Below are 17,194 nucleotides of genomic sequence, written 5' to 3' on the forward strand. Positions count from 1 at the left end.
GTTATATAATTATATTATATATTGCCATAAAAAATGTAATAAAGCTGGCACTGCAGAAAATGGGCTGGGCAAATAAAATGACTCTAGGAATGCCACTGTGGGAGTATTGAAGATTGGCAGAACGGCGTGGGGTGTAAAGGCACCCACAACTGGACATGTTTGGCATTACCAAGCTCGGGGAGTTGCGAAGTGAAGTGGGATGGCTGACCTTTGAGGAACTACAGAGGCAATATAATCTACGGGCCAGTTCCTGCGCTATATGCAGGTCAGTTGATTCTTCATTGCCGGATTGACCAGGCACAGGAGCTAGAAGAGGAGAACTCATTGATATAAGATGCTGGGAAGCACCCTACATAAGCATGCTGTATCCCAACTCCTTGTACATTGCCAACCCTCCTTGCAGTCACTGAAATGGAAATGGACAACAGATCTGGGCAGGAGAGAAGATGAATAAGAGGGGGATTGCATGCTGCAAACCCCGAGGAGGTTGTCACCTGGGCCGATTCAACTGAAACGGCTTCACTGGGCTCACTTCATACTTACTAGGCTGGGAGTGGTTGATCCTGACCACTGCCAAAGGGGATATACAGAGTAGGATCTCGCTGATGGTGGGAGACACTTTTGTATTCATGTTCATGCCCCCCTCCACCCCAGTTCATATCCATAGGGATTTGGGAGAGAGTGACCCTTGACAGATACAAGCTGGCTGTCTGCAGTACAGCTGTTGCGTTCACGAGATGTGACATAGTGTGACACTAGGGGAGGTAGGAGCCCCCAACAGTGCAGGAATGGAGCTCAAATATGGAGTGGTGCAGAAGAGCAGAGGAACCTATTTACTGGGCGAGGAGGTGCCCCCAGAAATATGTGAAGATATGCGGCCAATGGAAGGAACACATGAAGGAGTGGAATGGGGCCATTGAGACCCCTGTGCCAGCTCTTTGACTGACACCCAGGGTTAGGTATGGAGACTTTAAGACGCTTACAAAAAGAGGTACCACAATGTGTTGATGGAAGGGAGTTGGTTCTATGTTGATATGTGACCTGGTACTCCATGTCCACAGGTGCCGAATATATACTCCTGTATCAAGTGCTTGCCTCTGTACCTGGGTAGATGTGATTGTTTCTCATGTACTGTTATTGATGTTACAAATCACTCAATAGAAAGATATTTTTTTTTTAAATGTAATAAAGCTTCATTAATAATCAAGCATTAAAATGTCTGAGTATCTTTTTAACATGTTTCTAGCTACAAAGAGCAGTCATGGAATGAACAACAAAGGGGAGGGCTGCACTCAAGCTAGGAGTGCTGTAAAATATGATAAGCTTTCTCGGGGGCATGGATTTATTGACTCATGAGACAGCACATCTGCAGCCCAAAACATTTCTTTCTTATTATACTGCTGATTTGTCGATCCGTCAAATTTGCAGTAACATATTTTTAGTATGTTTTTTGCACCAGGATACTTATTGTGGGTGGTGTTTCACTATTAGCATGTGATCAAGGCCGGAGTGCCGAAATAATGTGTCGGTGTTAGTGTCACATTAAAATTACTGAATCACAGCCTTCTTGGGTGGGCGCTTACATTTGTTTGGATTTGTGCATATATCTTTAATATATTTACCATGCATGGTAAAGACATACATGGTAAATGCTTTGCATGGTATAAAGGCTGTTTCCCCTAGGGTTGTCGGTCTCCGGGTCGATCATTTCACTCTTGCCATCACCTACACCAGAACCTACAGCACTCTGATGGCCCATAAAGTGCTGCGGGTGAGAATCTGCTGCCCTCCGAAAAACTGAGGATGAAGCACATATTCACCAGCATCGTTACCCATCCTCCTGTGTTCTTCTTAGTGTTCTACTCACAAACGTTTCTCAGCTGCCGGACTCGGAATTATTGTGAGATGTTTTATCAGTTGGAAGGTCAGAGAAATGTACAAAATCATTTTAAACCTTTGACCCGGTGACATCACACATCATACCTCTTCAGCTTATAGAAGTCTCCGGTCGTAATTTATGTTGTTATGTGACAAGCACCGCTATGTTTGTCTCACCTATTGCTCACAGATGGTATTAACAAGTATACTCCTGCTACCTTTACCTAGCTCCAAAATACTTTATAGTTGAATTTTCAGTTATCGTCAGGTATACTGTGTTACTGTGTTGTGGTCAGTGAGTAGGCATCTTGTTTAAGAAAAACGCATACTAAAGTATGCCATTGCAAGAAGGGATATCTGAAATGAATGGTGTTGTGTGTTTTTCAGCTTGTCCAGGATTTCAACACACAAGTGGCTCTGTACCGTGAGTTGGTGATCTCCATCGGGGATGTGTCAACGAGTTGCCCCTCTCTGCGAGCGGAGATGCATAAGACTCGGACCAAAGGCTGCGAGATGGCGCTGCAGGCCCACCAGAAACTAGCTGCCATCTCCGGGTAGGGTTTGCGCCGCTGAAATACTTTCTCTTCGTGTTAATGAATTGTATTTTTTTTTTTTATGTTAAGCAGCCTGAACAATATTCTCGCCTTGTTTTAGCATCCTTTAGAAATATGTGGAAGGACAAAATGTTGCATTTGCTTGACTTTGGAATTGTTAAAGCATTAGCTAGTTACCTACCTTTGCTTTCAAAAGTTACTCACACTTTTTGAAGGGGCAATTTGTGGTATCTTCTGCAAGCCTTTTATGTTCTGCTACAAAATAATTGTAAAACTTGAATGGATCTCATTTTCTCGGAATCACATAGAATGTGCGTAGGAGCACCACAAACGTTTAACTTACATATCAAGCTACCTTGAGATCTGAAATAAGACTATGTTAAGTAACTTAGAGGATTTTACAAGACACAAGTTTAGTTAGGATGATTCCCGACTGTTGTCATAAAGAGTTTAAATCAAAGGATGGAGTAGATGATGTAAGTTTTTTTGTGAACTCTGAGATTTAATTAGGCAGATGTTCCGTCCACCAGCCTTGTATTTCACCCCTCTCCACCCCCCATTTATTGTTGAGGAGCTTCAAGATTACTGCAAGTGATTACTCTGCCTTTTAAGACTTGCTATTTTTGAGCAGGAAAAAAATCAATGACCTGGCGTGCAGGGAGAAAGAAAATTGTATTTTACAAACTTCCGCTGTGAGCGTTTGTTTGTGAAACACAAACAGTTCTTAGAGGGCCAAAAAGATATGGCTTTCAACTCACCCTAACTGCATCTGCCAAACCTGTGCATGCACTTAAGGCAGAGAAATCCCTGCTAGACAGACTGAAATGTGCATGGCGGGCGATCTCCGTTCTCTAGAGAGGCTCGTTCTCTGTTGACCTGGTGGGCTGCCTAGGGAAATGCCCACTTTGTACTCATTATCTGTGAATAGTGATTCCAATGAGTTCAGGAAAATACTTTTGTGCTTTGACGTTGGCTTAAGAACGCCAGTATGATTCAAACACATCAACACCAATCGTTATTTCTCACAGGATATACATCCAGCATATTTTACATATGTACTGAAAATGGCAGGTGTCAAATGTGTCTACCACGAACCAAAAATGTTGCCACTGTTAGTCATTTTTGATTATCCTTTTGTGGTTTTATGTGATGAAATCCCAAAATGTTTTTTTTCAAATGTTTGTAAATATTTATTGCACTTACTAAACTACATCAGAGCATTACTAGAGATGGATTTTTATATAGGCAGCCCCCCTATACTAATGTGGTGAATAAAAGTGTGCTTCAAAACCTAATGTACCATAGTTACCAAGGTTTCATATTGCTATGTGTGACATTTTCGAAATTGCAGGGTAATTATGAGTGACATTTCAACTACTATGAGTGCAATGAAGACGAGGGAACCATATAAATATTGTTACATATCGAGAATCATATACCTCCCGCTGTACACCAGCGTCACCTTGTGGCCTTTGATAAACACTACTCGGAGCTTACCTAGCAAAGTGAGAAACTAGAACAAGAAGGTTTTACCGCACCTCAGGACTTGCGTGACAATCTCAGACATTGCGGTAATGCAGGAAAATGACCGGAAATGCGTTATTCTAACACAAGATGCGTGACACTTGGGAGGGCTGATATACCTTATCATATTATTAGTAAAACGTAAATAATTGCTCTTGATTTCATGTGTTATACCAGGGTTCGGAACATAAGAAATAGCAGCCTATTAACTAAAAGAAATGTTCCATTCTTTAATTTATATTCAGTTGTGCAGCATGCATGTACATTTGTACTTTTTGTTTCATACCATGCAAATTAATAAACATTTATAAATTTAAGCATCGGTAAGCTACTATAAGCCAAAAGCTCCTAGGTGCTAATACAAAATCTGGGTGGTTTCCAGAGCTGCAGGGATCGGTTTTTCAGATTCACTTACTCAAAGACTTAGTTCAGTCAATCGGAAATGAACTAGAAAGCCAGTTGGACTGCAGTACTGACACTAAGCCGCTAAGCAACCCTGTGCTGGAAGTGTTTTCAGGTTACTATCAGTGTCTCTAAACAAGTTCAGGGACACAGTGGCAATTCAAACAATCTCATTCATTTAAAAATAACACTCAAAGACAAAACTAAGAAGTGGGAACGTGTAGTTTAAAATGTTCATTTTAAAATCCGCGGTCTAGTGTATAAAATATGTACAGTAAACAGAATGCAAAAATAAAAGCAGGTAAGCATGTAACGGTCAGCGAGAACAAGGTACATTTTTCTGACATTGTTATCAAGCTGCAGACTCCTAACACCTTAATGCCGTTTCTAAATGCTATGCTAAACGTCAGCATTAAACAGCAAAGCCTCCCTTTCCTATTTCATAGGACTTTTGAATAGGACGCCTTCAGCACTGCTTCTGGAATCAGCTTTGACTGAGAGAGGGGGCTCTTGCAATCTGGCATAATGTCTGGTGATATTTCTGGTCTGAAGGTCTCACCTGGTCAAATCCTGTTTTTTTTATATAATTTGTCTACTGATTGTATCTCATATTCACAAAATTAATCAGGTTTTGGAGACATTAGGCCTGCTGTTAAATTAAACTAAAATTATGCAATATGTGCCAGCTTGATCCGTATGTTGATATTAAGCATCTATTGTTGTAAATAATAAGCTTACAATGTGAGCGGCCATCTTGTAATGGGTGCACCAACTAATATAAACAAAAACATGTCAGTTTACAGAGTTTTTGTCTATGATGATATCATTTTTGTGCGTACTTTAACAACTTTACTCCTACTATTAACGATAAAAGAAGAGCTGACAGCAAGTATGGAATGAAAACTTACTAATAGAGCTAGCACTGTCAGAGTGTTCACAATATTCTCTGGATTGTGGGTTGAGATAGACAAATTTTGAAACCTATATAATGCGATAAGCATTGCACACTACATATTTTTGTCCACGTTATCATGTAAAATTGCATATGAACACATTTGAATAAAACATTTAACTACATAACACATCATAGTAGAATTATATACGAATGGATGTATAAAAGCATGACCTTTAAAAACACTTTGAAAATATGTGTGTTGATAAAAAGCAAACCAGGCCCCATATTTGCTTTCTAATTAATACAGCTGGGTGCAAAAACATACGAGGTGTACAAACTGTCTGTTTTATTACGTCTTACCATATTATTTTTGAAGATCTGAGACAGTTATTTTCTTTTCTTTTGGCTGGCAAATGATTGGGCATGTTGGTGGTCACTTTTCCCAATTGGTGGTGGTGTTGTCATGTAATCACCGAAGTATTCAGATTTTTTTGCTACAGCGCTTTGAGTGTTTGTATACAGGCATTCAGCTGAAAAGTGGTTTTTATCCCTTGATTTGGCATTACCTGCTGTGGAAATAGGCAGTGAAAAAGATCCTAAATATTCAGAGTACCCAGGCATGGTGAGATCACCTGTCCCTCGATTCCAGTTAGATCAGTGTCTCTAGTGTTGAAGTGGTTGCTGCTGAGTCTAACATTGAGACTTCTCAGTCATATTAATCACACTTCAGGATTGGCACATGCAAGCCTCACAATAAGAGTGGTACAGCTTTAACATTTTCAGGAGTTGTTTCATGTTGATCGATGCCATGGTAGGTGCCTCCAGTGGTAGTTCAAGTACTGCCTCTTGCAGGCAATTTCTGCACCAGAAAACCAGTCTCACTTGAGGAGCCCTTGTTTTTATAAAAAAATAGAGTCTAGTACTCACTGAATACTGATAAACATTCAAAGACAAGATGTAATACCAGCCTTTCAATGGGTGGGATACTGGGTCTGGAAGTGGTTTTAAATCTCTTAAGCAGAATGGGCTACATGGTAGTCAATATTTTCTGCCACTGAAGTCAAAGGAACCTCTATTTGTATCAGAACTGCAACTAGTTTATCCACAACAACTTTTATTGGTTAATATTAATTAGGAACCATTGTTCAAAAGTGTGCGCTGGGATGATTGAAACAGATGCAACTAATAGTGTACAGTTCAGTCTAGGCTTCAAAATGGGTACAAATCAGTGGTGGCTGCCACAAATCTCAAAAGGAGGCGGTGGGAATGGGGGAGGAAACAATCAAATAAAAAATAAATCCGCAGTTCCTGGGACACCAGTACAGGCTCCCCATGCATTCCTGGCACTGCTCTCCTGCTATACCTAGCATGAGAGCAGTGTCAGCATTGGTCTGAGTGGCGTGGTCTGCCACTGGAGTCTGTGTTGTTTCTCCAACCCGGCTATGCAATACAGCCGGGTTGGAGAAACCTAAGTGTGCATGTCAGTTTGGCGTGCCTAAGATGGCTGGCCAAACTGACATGCGCACTTAGGTGCACTCACTTCACTCCTCCTCCCCCCTCCCTTGGCCCAGCCCTGTCCCTCCCTGCACATGCTGGCTCAGTGCCAGCAGCTGAAAAATAAAACAATACTCAAATACCATTTTATTTTTCAGCTACTGGCTCTGAGCCAGTGGGGGTGACGCTCCTTCGCCATCGCGGAGTAGCCACCCCGGTACAACTACTGTGTAAAGTGATGGAATTGCACACGAGTGAGTGACCAATAGAGTTTGCGCAACCAAATGTCCCTATAAACACTGGATTATACTGAGTTAGGCAGAAGAATTCAAACCATAACTCCCACATGTGGCGAAGGAAAGAAATATGCTTTTTTAATACCAACCTCAACATTTGTATTTGTGAAACTTGTCAAAGTGAAATAATGTAATGGGAAGAAAGATTAGTCCATGCAATATGTGGGTTTTCTGATACATAAAACAGGCTTCTTCTATGTGCTCTATGCTTAAGGAGGGGGCTTCTCTTTTGGACGCGGTCTTTTGAGTTAGTCACATTTTAAGGTTTGCACATGGCTCTTTCTTTGAGAAGCTGCAGAGGTACTTTTCCAGACCATAATGTCTGTAGCATCTAACTTAGCTGTACAATTTCTTTTCCATGTTGCAGAAGATTTAAGTTTTCTTTTAAAAGACCAAGGCTGGAGACACTTTATATTATTTAAGAAGTATCATATTTTGGAGAGTGTTTCTATACAATTTCATTTGTGAAATGTCTCTATCAGTTTGTCTAATTCGTTCTACAGCTTCTGTATTTCTGCCATTCATTGTAAACTGCATAACACACTAAAACTATTAAGAGTTTAATTTTAGCTAAAAGTGGATCTAGGTGGTAATCATCAAAATCCATATTTTCATGAATTTTGGACAAGTGCTGCTTCACAGCTGCTAAGCTGAAATGTGCTAGCCATCTTGGCACAGCTAACATTCACTCTTCATAGAACAGTTGTGCGTGTACATATGCCATACCTGGGGTCTAGGCGATTAGCTGATGGACCAGGAGTTTTAGAAATAAATTATTGCATGCATATATCAGTCTCTATAGACCACAGAACTATGATTTCAGGATGTAGATTTGGTGAGTTATGTGTACCATTTTCAATTATATCATTTAATAATTGTGCATCCATGATGTTTTCTTTTCTCTGCTAATTTAGACATTGTGTTGAATTGACTTTTGGAATAGATGTTTTTCTAAATTACTAGTGCATTCATATCCTAGACAAGTGGTCTGCTGGATTGTTTTATTCAGTAACATGATTTCTCTAGGTATTATTCATGCTCTCAATAGGGCTTCTTTACCTTACATTTACCAAACGTTTGTTCCCCAAATACTTTCTTCATCAATATTTTCTTTCCAATACCCGTAGCCTTGTGTAGCAAGATTATTATTAATTCATGGCTGTAAATCAATTTGTTATTAGTCATAGGGTTCTTTTGGAGCCGCTTGGGGTTTTCTGAATAATAAAAAACTGACGGATTGACAAAGTATTGAAATTAAAACATTTCTTTAGGAAATATCAGTGACTATTTAGAGGCGGTGTCTGGCTGTGTTCCCACTGAGTATAGGTCTATTTCTCTTGCGGTTAGTTAGTTCTGTGTATATAGTGATGGCAAAATGATGGTAGTAGTACATTTCTTTATAATTATCAGCATTTAAATAAACATCCTCGTTATTGAGGGTTGTGTAGGCCTTAATGTCCAACATCATACTTTTAATCATTTGAATGTCCCATTCGTTTGAAAAAAGAACCTGGTATTATGACATTGTTTATCGCAATCTTTAAAACGTAGGGGTTTGTAACAACTCTATTGGGTCCAAGTATTTGATACGGAACCTTTTCCCAAACCATGTCACCTGGCACAGGATATGCAGTAATATTTACAGTGTGATAAAATTGTTGTGCTTGAACCACAGGTAAGGGCATACGTCTAACAGGAATGTAATGTCCATTAACTAAAGTAAAACAGCAATTAGCATAATAAGCCACATTCGAAGCAAGAACACTCAAATAGCAATCCAGAAGTAAGACCACTGTGGTATTAGATACCTGCCATGAAACCAGTTGTACATAGAAAGCAGTCAACAGTGTTGAGTGATTGGGGTGGAGTGTGACGGCAAATCATCTATTTCAAAGTCAGAGTCATTTTCATAAATGGATATTTCTTGTAAGTATATCATTTCGATTGATATTAGCTTAGTTTGGGTCCATAATAAAGCAACATAGTAGCTGAGATCTGGTTACTGCTGCTACTTTAAAAGTATGACCCGCTGCCTTTGTGGCTAGATTGGATACGGAGTTCCATTTAGTGTGAATTTTATGGGCCATGGTATTTGAACATGGACCAACGGAAGCTTGTCTTGTAAGATAGTTATCTTTACCCAGACCTGTCTATTTTTTATTTGTTTTCCCTTTGAATTTCTGAATCTGTTCAGATGCCAGTATGTTAAATCAGTATTGTAACCCTGCAGGCAGAAAGATTAATCCAACACTATTAGGGTGGAAACTCCTAGATCAGCCTTCTATGGCACAAATAACAAGGCATGTATTTCTGTGAGTTGTGCAGTGCAAACATCAAAAAAGTTCAGGTTTGTGTGTAAAGTGGGTTGAACCCAATATCTTCAAAAATTCCCTGCACTGCAAGTGGCAGAGTATTTCTGTATAGTACCAACCGCAGGCTGTGCAGAGCCGTTTGTATGAAAGATGCCCTGATATTTCTCAAAGGTTAACATAATAGGAGTCTGTGGTAGGTTTTATATATATTGGAGGAACGTTGCATGCAGTGACTCACCAGATCATATTCAAACTTTACATCAACTGCATGTAACAAAGAGGCCCACTGCACCCAACACGGTGTAGCACCCAAGCATATGGAATGCTTGCTTTGTTTTTAGTGCTACAAGTGTAGGAATGTGAGAAACTATAAATATGAATTTTCCTTGCACCAAAGGATGCTCTTTCAAAATGGCCATCCGCAAAGCAGCTAGACTTTTCTCTGTGGGAATAAACCATGTTTGAGCTTTGGAGCAGTAGGAACTGTATGCCCCTCATTGTAAACTATTTCTAAGTGTATCCTGAGATGCTAGGGATAATCACATTCAAGTAAGCACTTTTAGATTTAAAAAATAATAATTTTGGTACTGTGTGTGGTCAGTATTGTCACTGTTTGGGTCAGTATTGTCACTGTTTGGTTCAGGTGAGTGTTTAAATCATCTTTTGTGATGTAAATGTTGTCAATATAAGATAGGCCTGAGATCTGGTTGTAGAATCTCCATCATACGTGCTACAAATAATATAGCCCATCAGTAGCCCATCTGCAATCGTTTAAAGCAAAATTGAAAGCTGTTGATGGAAACAGCAGTTAGAAATTCACTTTCAGGCGCTATGTTTTAACTGAGAATCCCATTTTATTGGAGATGTCCAGTGTTGTTTTATATTCTATAGGATCCATATAGTTTTAAGTTGAAGTTAAGTTTTTATAAATGAAAAATTATTTTGTTAAAAGAAATAAAAAAGTGATATGAATTAATCTAAGGATATTATATCTAGATATAAAAAGTATTTGTAAAAATATTTATAAATGTTGTGGAAGTCTAGGCATATACTTCCCCCGGTTGACCAAATTTGTATTTATGATTTAATTACCCAAGTCTAAGGGTTATGTGAGTTTGCCTCATTATGTAGAACCATATAGTTTGAAGGCAGGAAAAAAGAAGGGTGATCTTTGTTGAGTTACAAGGTGCTATAATGCGTTGATATTTTAATTGATCTATAATGGCTTTTATATTGTGCTTTGCTTCTGGCTTCAGAGGATAGCGAGCCTGCTTTTGGGTCTAACTCCTTACAAGAATGGCATGTGGTATAGAATCTTTATCTCACCCCGCTTGCTTTCTATACAAGGATGGAGCCTCTTTCAGAGCCTACTTCCTTGCAATAATTCCCTGATATCTTTATGTACTATGGAGAGAAATGCATCGTGTATTATCTTCTCACCTCAAGCTGCATCCCTAATAAGGACTGGAGGCTACTCGCCCTCCGCAAGAATGAAGCACTAGACAATTGCAGCCACAATACTGCTTTAATTGTACGTGATATGTTGCATTGATTTGAATATTTACATTTTAAATTCTGTCTGGAGGATTTAAATGTGTATCTGGAGTTTCAACTGGGATATATTCATCAGTTGGAATCACCACCAGAACCTCTTTGAGAGTCTGATTAAATATGGTCACTTCACCTATGCTGTTTAGAAGTGCTATCACCTAAGTCTCATTCCCCAGAAGTGTCCGTAGTTTGTGCATCATGTTTTTAGCTAGCCCCACTACTTTCTTTCTTTTTAAAGTGCTTCTTGGAGTCAGAACCATTCTCTTCCTTTTTGACACTAACCTCAGCTTCACGTCCTGATTTATCTTTCTGCTTGCTATAGTCTTTTTTCTGAAGTACTCTGTCTCTCCACTTCTTTCTGTCCTTTTACTGTCAGAGTCCTGAAAATAATTAGAAGAACGGCTATTATAATACTGATTTTGATTCAAATTTTTCATTTTATCACAGTCCCTCAGATTGTAACCACCCAGGCTGGACACTTGAGTTGACGGGAGATGCAGTTCATTTTTTCTGTTTCATTTACTTTTTTTTGTTTGTTTCGGGTGTAGTTTTTCCTTCACCCGAACCTCCAACCTCGTCTTTTGTTTTGTGATGCAGTTTGGCGACTTGTGATCCCATGGTATCACAGCCCACAGATGTATGCTTCCGATGTTATTTTTGGTAATTGTTCACTCTTGAACGGAAAATAGTGGCATATGGCCAAAGCCGCTGCTTCTCCACAGATGTTGCAGATAGAAGAAACAATTTAAAATGTTTTCATTATTTTCAACTCTAGATCCAGAACTGGTGCAGCTCCGTGTTCATTTTGTGCTTGTCTTAATAAATCTGGAAGAACCGCTAATGAGAGTGTACCATGCGTAGTAGTGTAGATACACACAAACATACTTTTCCAGGTGTTGCACTCCTCTACAGGAGGCACCATTCCAAGGTGAAGACACATAATCAGAATTCTATGCTTGTCTTGGAGTGGTGTATGAGGATAGACTGCTTCCAACTGATTGGTTTTGTGAGTAGTCCAGGAGGCGGTTTCATTGCGCTTCACAGGCACCTGCCCCATGATAGATTTATAGTCTGTGGACTAAGGGGGTCATTATGATCCCCGGCGGTTCAGTCCGCCATGCCGGAGGCGGGTGAAAAGACCGCCACCGGCATGGCGGGCTGAACCGCCATATAAAGAACATATGGAGGGCCGCCATAGACAGCCCTCCTCCACCACCAGGCTGCCTCCGACAGGCAACCTGACGGTGGAAGGAATTATTATCCGACAGGGCAGTGCTGCTGCCCCTCGGAAAAAGATCCCTACTGCCACCAGCCTTTGGCTGCCGGAAAGGGTGCTCCGGGCCCCCCGGGGGGCCCCTGCACTGCCACTGCACTTAGGATGGGCAGTGCAGGGGCCCCTGTGCAGTGCCCCATCGCAGAGGTCACTGCCCGATTTACGGGCAGTGATCTGCGCGACGGGTGCAGCTACACCCGCCACTCAGAAGCATGGAGCCACCGGCAATGTCCCAGCTATGCATTCTGCTGGGCCGGCAGGCTGGCTGTCAGTTAAATGACCGCCAGCATGAACACAGCAGTTAACACCGCCGTGTTCATAATGAGGGCCTAAATGTCTGTACCGCAACCTGCCCCTGTGGCGCAGGTCCTGCAGGAACTGCTCTGCCTTTTTATATTCTCCAGTACACACTGTCTGTACAGAGGTACTATTTGATTTAATCATCTAACAACTTCCTGAGTTAATAACTGTTGTGGTGTGTATCCGGCCAATACATATCAGGTAACCCCTTCATTACTGAGAAGGCTCGCTCTGACCTTCTGATTTGTATGTGTTAATTGACTACCAAGCCAATTTTGGTGTTCCTGGTAAGTCAAAGTACTTTTTACTTACTTACATGCCCTATATTTTGCAGACATGGCTCTTAATGTATGGATGTGAAAATGCCCTGTTGCGGTATCTAGAGGATCAAATCTACTCAAGAATAGAAAACCTCAAAGGCATATGCAGCATGTGCATAAACCACAAATGTTACTGCACCCCCGTTATTAGGCACACCTCTGTCTTTGAGATTTTGCGTTGCTACTGTCCTATACTTTACTTCTATTGCAACAGGAGCCACCATTTGTAACAAACATATACAAAAACATGAAACTCAAATACTGGGGGAAAAACCCTTTAAAAGTCAAGCTTGGCAAACCTACAGAAAACAGAGGTTTCCTGTGGTAAGCAAAATTATAAAGGATGTCTATTGCAGAGGATGTTTCCGTGCAATTGTAATAATTGTTTTTCGAGTGGTTCACCAAAAACTACTCAAAACTCAAGAACAATCAGAGGACCCACGTTGTGTGCCAAAATACAAAATCTTGGGGGCTCCCCAGAGCCACAGGGGTTGGATTTCTAACCCACCAACACCAGACTTATTTCTGAGTCAGAAATTAATTCGAAAGCCAGTTAGAACGTGGTCCTGACACTAACACGTTGGAATGTCCTGCTGAAGCAATGTTTTCAGATTAGTATTAGTCCCTTCAAACACAGTCACAGTGCCAATCTAAAAAATCTTTTATTATGAATAAGGCACGCAAATATAGCACTGAACGAAACCAAGATAGTCGAATTTGCACCTTAAGGTACAGCTGGAAGGTTCAGATTTAACTGCTGCAAAGAATGGTGTGAAGATCATCAGTCAACCAATGCTTGAAAATGGGATAAAAGATGAAAGGGCATGCTAGAGAAAAATGTTATTATGACAGAGAAAAAGGAAGTCTTCTTAATTTAGCATGCTTAAGTTTACTCTTAAATTTCACTTGAGGGATTAAGTCAGGGTAGTGGTTAGGTAAATCTCATGCAAACATGCTACACCCTAGTGGTGGGTGAAATGACTAAATCTGTCCAATGTGTTATATATGTAATTTTCACGAAAATTCTCTCTGCGTGTAAGGTAAGCAAATATCTTACAGCTGTAATGTAAGAACAGAAATACATGTTATTTAAGAGAAAGTCATAAGTTACACCTGTTTGTATGAATCTGGTCCTTCTTTGCATACGCAGCCAAGCAAGTAGATGGATTTTCCCTGTGACATGTTTTATTTACATTTTCCGAATATAATAAACAATCACAGTGATAAATAATGCAGTGTGACCTCGACTTATGCATCTTACAAGACAGCTGAATCACCCACAGTGAGATGTGACAAAAAGCAGCCCATCTGATTTATTATCTAAGAGGTAACATGCAAAAAAAAAAGCTATGATATCCATATGGGGGATATAAAGGAGTACTCAGTGAGTCCCAACAATTCAGGGGAATCATGGCCAAAAGGAAGGGCGCAAAAAGAGACTGGATCGGCTAAACAAACAAAGCTGGAGAGTGAATGTGGAAGGGCGGTAAAGCGGGGGTGGAGGGGGCGGGGAGGAGCGTGACCATGTGGTTAAGGGCCCAATAAATATGGGAACTCCACAGGCGTGTCGTTATGTGAAGTTAGAGCATATGTGGGATGAGGAAACCCTGAGCAGACATAGATGACTCAGTTCAGACAGGGCCTTGTCTGGAGTGGTACAAAGACAGCTGTCCGCAGCTATCTGTGAGCTATCCCGAAGCAAGAGGTCCCACACCTGCAGATGTTCTGGACTATGTTGGCCCTTTTGTACATTCAGCTTCATAGCAGCACTCCCTCATTCCCCCCATTTGGACAGCTCCTACCCCATCTCAGGAGAGAGGACCCAACGGGGGACCTCCAAGCCATAGTGATGTGCCGATGTGCCAAAACAAGGGCGAGGTCCACAAACGTAGACGTGATAAGCTTGGCGTGGGGCTGGGGAACAATCCCAGCAGGCACACAACATGTGTCGTTTTTAGGCTGAGACCTATAGCGGCATTGACTACTGTTGTCACCAACTCTCAGAATGGGGTAAGAGTCAGGCAGTCACACGCCACATGAGCAAAGTCTCCACCATCTAGCCGGCACCTGGGGCATGCCGCCTGGATCCCTGGGAACACCCTATTCAGTAGAATATGAATCAGGTACACCCAATGCAAGCAATAATATTGAATTTGTTTAAAGTGGGCATTGCTGGAAGTCTAGGGTGTATAACAGTTTGTTGGCACAGTCCATATCTGTCAGCTCCTGTCCATGACATAGTTATCCCATAAAGAAGAGAGGTCGTACTTGATCTGAGTAAGCAGAGAGCAATGTAGCAATGTGACTGCGTAGGGCAGTCCTGTCGTGGCCTGTCGTGGTGCGCATGGTCTTCGGATACTGATGCTTGATAGGTTCCAGTCCTGTGATGCCCCAGACCTGCCAAATGGTAGCCTCTAGTGCGCATTAGAATAGAAACTGATGAAGGGGAATATCAGACTCGCCAGATAAACCCTGAAAATCCCATATTTGGCTATTTGAGTACCAGTCCCTGAATCTAGTCCATCCCTGATGCTCCCACTCACACAGACGAGCCCAATCCCCTGTGTGGGCTATGCAAGGAAGTATTGCTGATGGGAGGTCTCTGGCATAAGGAAGTTTTGTCTTTGTACGCTGGAGTGCTCTGGCCCAGGTGAAGCAATGGGTAGACAGCATAGGACCCTCCACCCCCTAAAGTGGTGAGGATGTGGGACTAGGGAGGCATAGAAATACATATTGCATTCAAAAAGAAAATGGAGTGTGTTCCATCTTTCACAAAATGACCTCAAAAGTATCATTTAAATTTGTCACGTTCTCTCTCACCCTAAAAATGCTGATGTTGGCAGAATATTGTGGGCTGAGCAAACCATATTTCACAAGCCGCCATGCACTTCTCTACCGTTGACATTACAGATGACAGCATAAATGATATTACTGATTACATATTACAAAATATATTTCATCATCACTGACATGTATAAACATAAGGTAACATATTGTGCCCATTGGGTGCAATTAAAGAAAGGGGAGAAAATGGGCAATGACAGCATTCTGTACCTTCAGTCCGCTGAACGTGACCTCAGGCTGTATCCATTAGGTGCTCGGGTAGGGTGATGAGATTTTGAATCCCAAAAACAGAGACATTTTGCAAAAATAAAAGAAGGTCTACAATTTTGTATCAGCCGAGCTGCACAGAATGATAGCCCTTATCAACCTGGAATCACATAAGAGACACTAAGAAGATCAAAAAAATGCAATGTTTTAAAACCAGTAAGATATATTTTATTAAAATTTCTTTTTTTATAATAGCTGCTAACTAATTCTGCTATTGAACAAACACAAATATACCTCCCTCTGTTTCAGTCAACTCTCTCCAAAAACAGGGACACAAACCAAATTTGCATGAAACTGCCAGTACAGCTGGTGAAAAAGGGGGACAGTTCTAGCAAATCTGGGACTCCTGGTCACCCTGTGCTCAGGTAATGTTTGAGAGGGCACAGTAGCGTTAAAGTGCATGCCTTGTGCAGAGAAAAGATCAAAATGAGCTGGTTGTGCTTACAAGTACATCTCATTGGCTACCAGTGACAGGAAGAGCTGAAGGGTACCATCAGTGGGTGCTGGGGTTAGAAAAAGACTGCATGAGGCAAACTGTAGTTAGAAGGCTATGTTTTGTGTCTGTCACCTGTTGAATATGCCCTCAGTCTCCATTAAATGGGAGTAGGCAGCATAGAGTGAGTTCTGAGGGTGTGGAAGTGTGACCTGGGAGTGAAGAGGAATGTCCAAGATATGGCTGAAAATCAGCAGTGTGCTGGAAAAGCAATGGAGGACGCAGAGCTTGGTTGAAATCCACATAAATAATCTATCACTTATTGGGCGCTGTGAGAATGTAAATTAATGTTTGGGAAGGATGTGGGTCCCCACCAGCTAATAATGCCACAATACCGTATCACGTCCAGTTAGGTCTCAATAATTTACCTCTGAGCTCAAACCTTTGTAGCTGTAGCACGGAGCAGAGAGGCTTAACTTAGGAGAAATTCATGAAAGCGTTTATCATTACCAAAACAGTTAAAAAGTAGAAAACACAGCACAGTAAAAATCCTACCACAATTTATAAAAATGGAGAATATTTTAGTGAACAAAATGAGACAAAAATTAGTGTGAACCAGAGATATGAATTTTAAAAATTTGAAGTAAGTTTTAGCACTTAAAAGCACAAAGCCCCAACTGCGAGCAAATGATAGTGCTAGACTCAGTCAAACGTCAAGGTCAGCTGCGATGGACGTAAAATTAATTACCTACCAGTGACTGGAAAGAGCTAAAGAGCACCATCAGTGGGGCTGTTGTTAGAAATACTGAACCAAGTGTAGTTAGAAAGCTGTGTCTTGTGTCTATCATCTG

The 17,194-nt window shown here is 41.1% G+C and overlaps 1 protein-coding gene across 3 annotated transcripts in view; it reads left to right on the top strand.

Moving 5' to 3' along the window:
* RGS7BP (regulator of G protein signaling 7 binding protein) overlaps positions 1 to 17,194 on the top strand; it is a 657,220-nt gene that overhangs the window by 115,670 nt on the left and 524,356 nt on the right. For all 3 annotated transcript variants that reach the window (XM_069222702.1, XM_069222694.1, XM_069222711.1), the window contains exon 2: positions 2,266 to 2,432. In XM_069222702.1, the coding sequence (XP_069078803.1) occupies positions 2,266 to 2,432 (167 nt within the window). The remainder of the gene's footprint in view (positions 1 to 2,265; positions 2,433 to 17,194) is intronic.

The sequence above is a fragment of the Pleurodeles waltl genome, chromosome 1_1 (genome assembly GCF_031143425.1).
Source record: "Pleurodeles waltl isolate 20211129_DDA chromosome 1_1, aPleWal1.hap1.20221129, whole genome shotgun sequence".
In the NCBI taxonomy this organism is placed as follows: Eukaryota; Metazoa; Chordata; class Amphibia; order Caudata; family Salamandridae; genus Pleurodeles; species Pleurodeles waltl.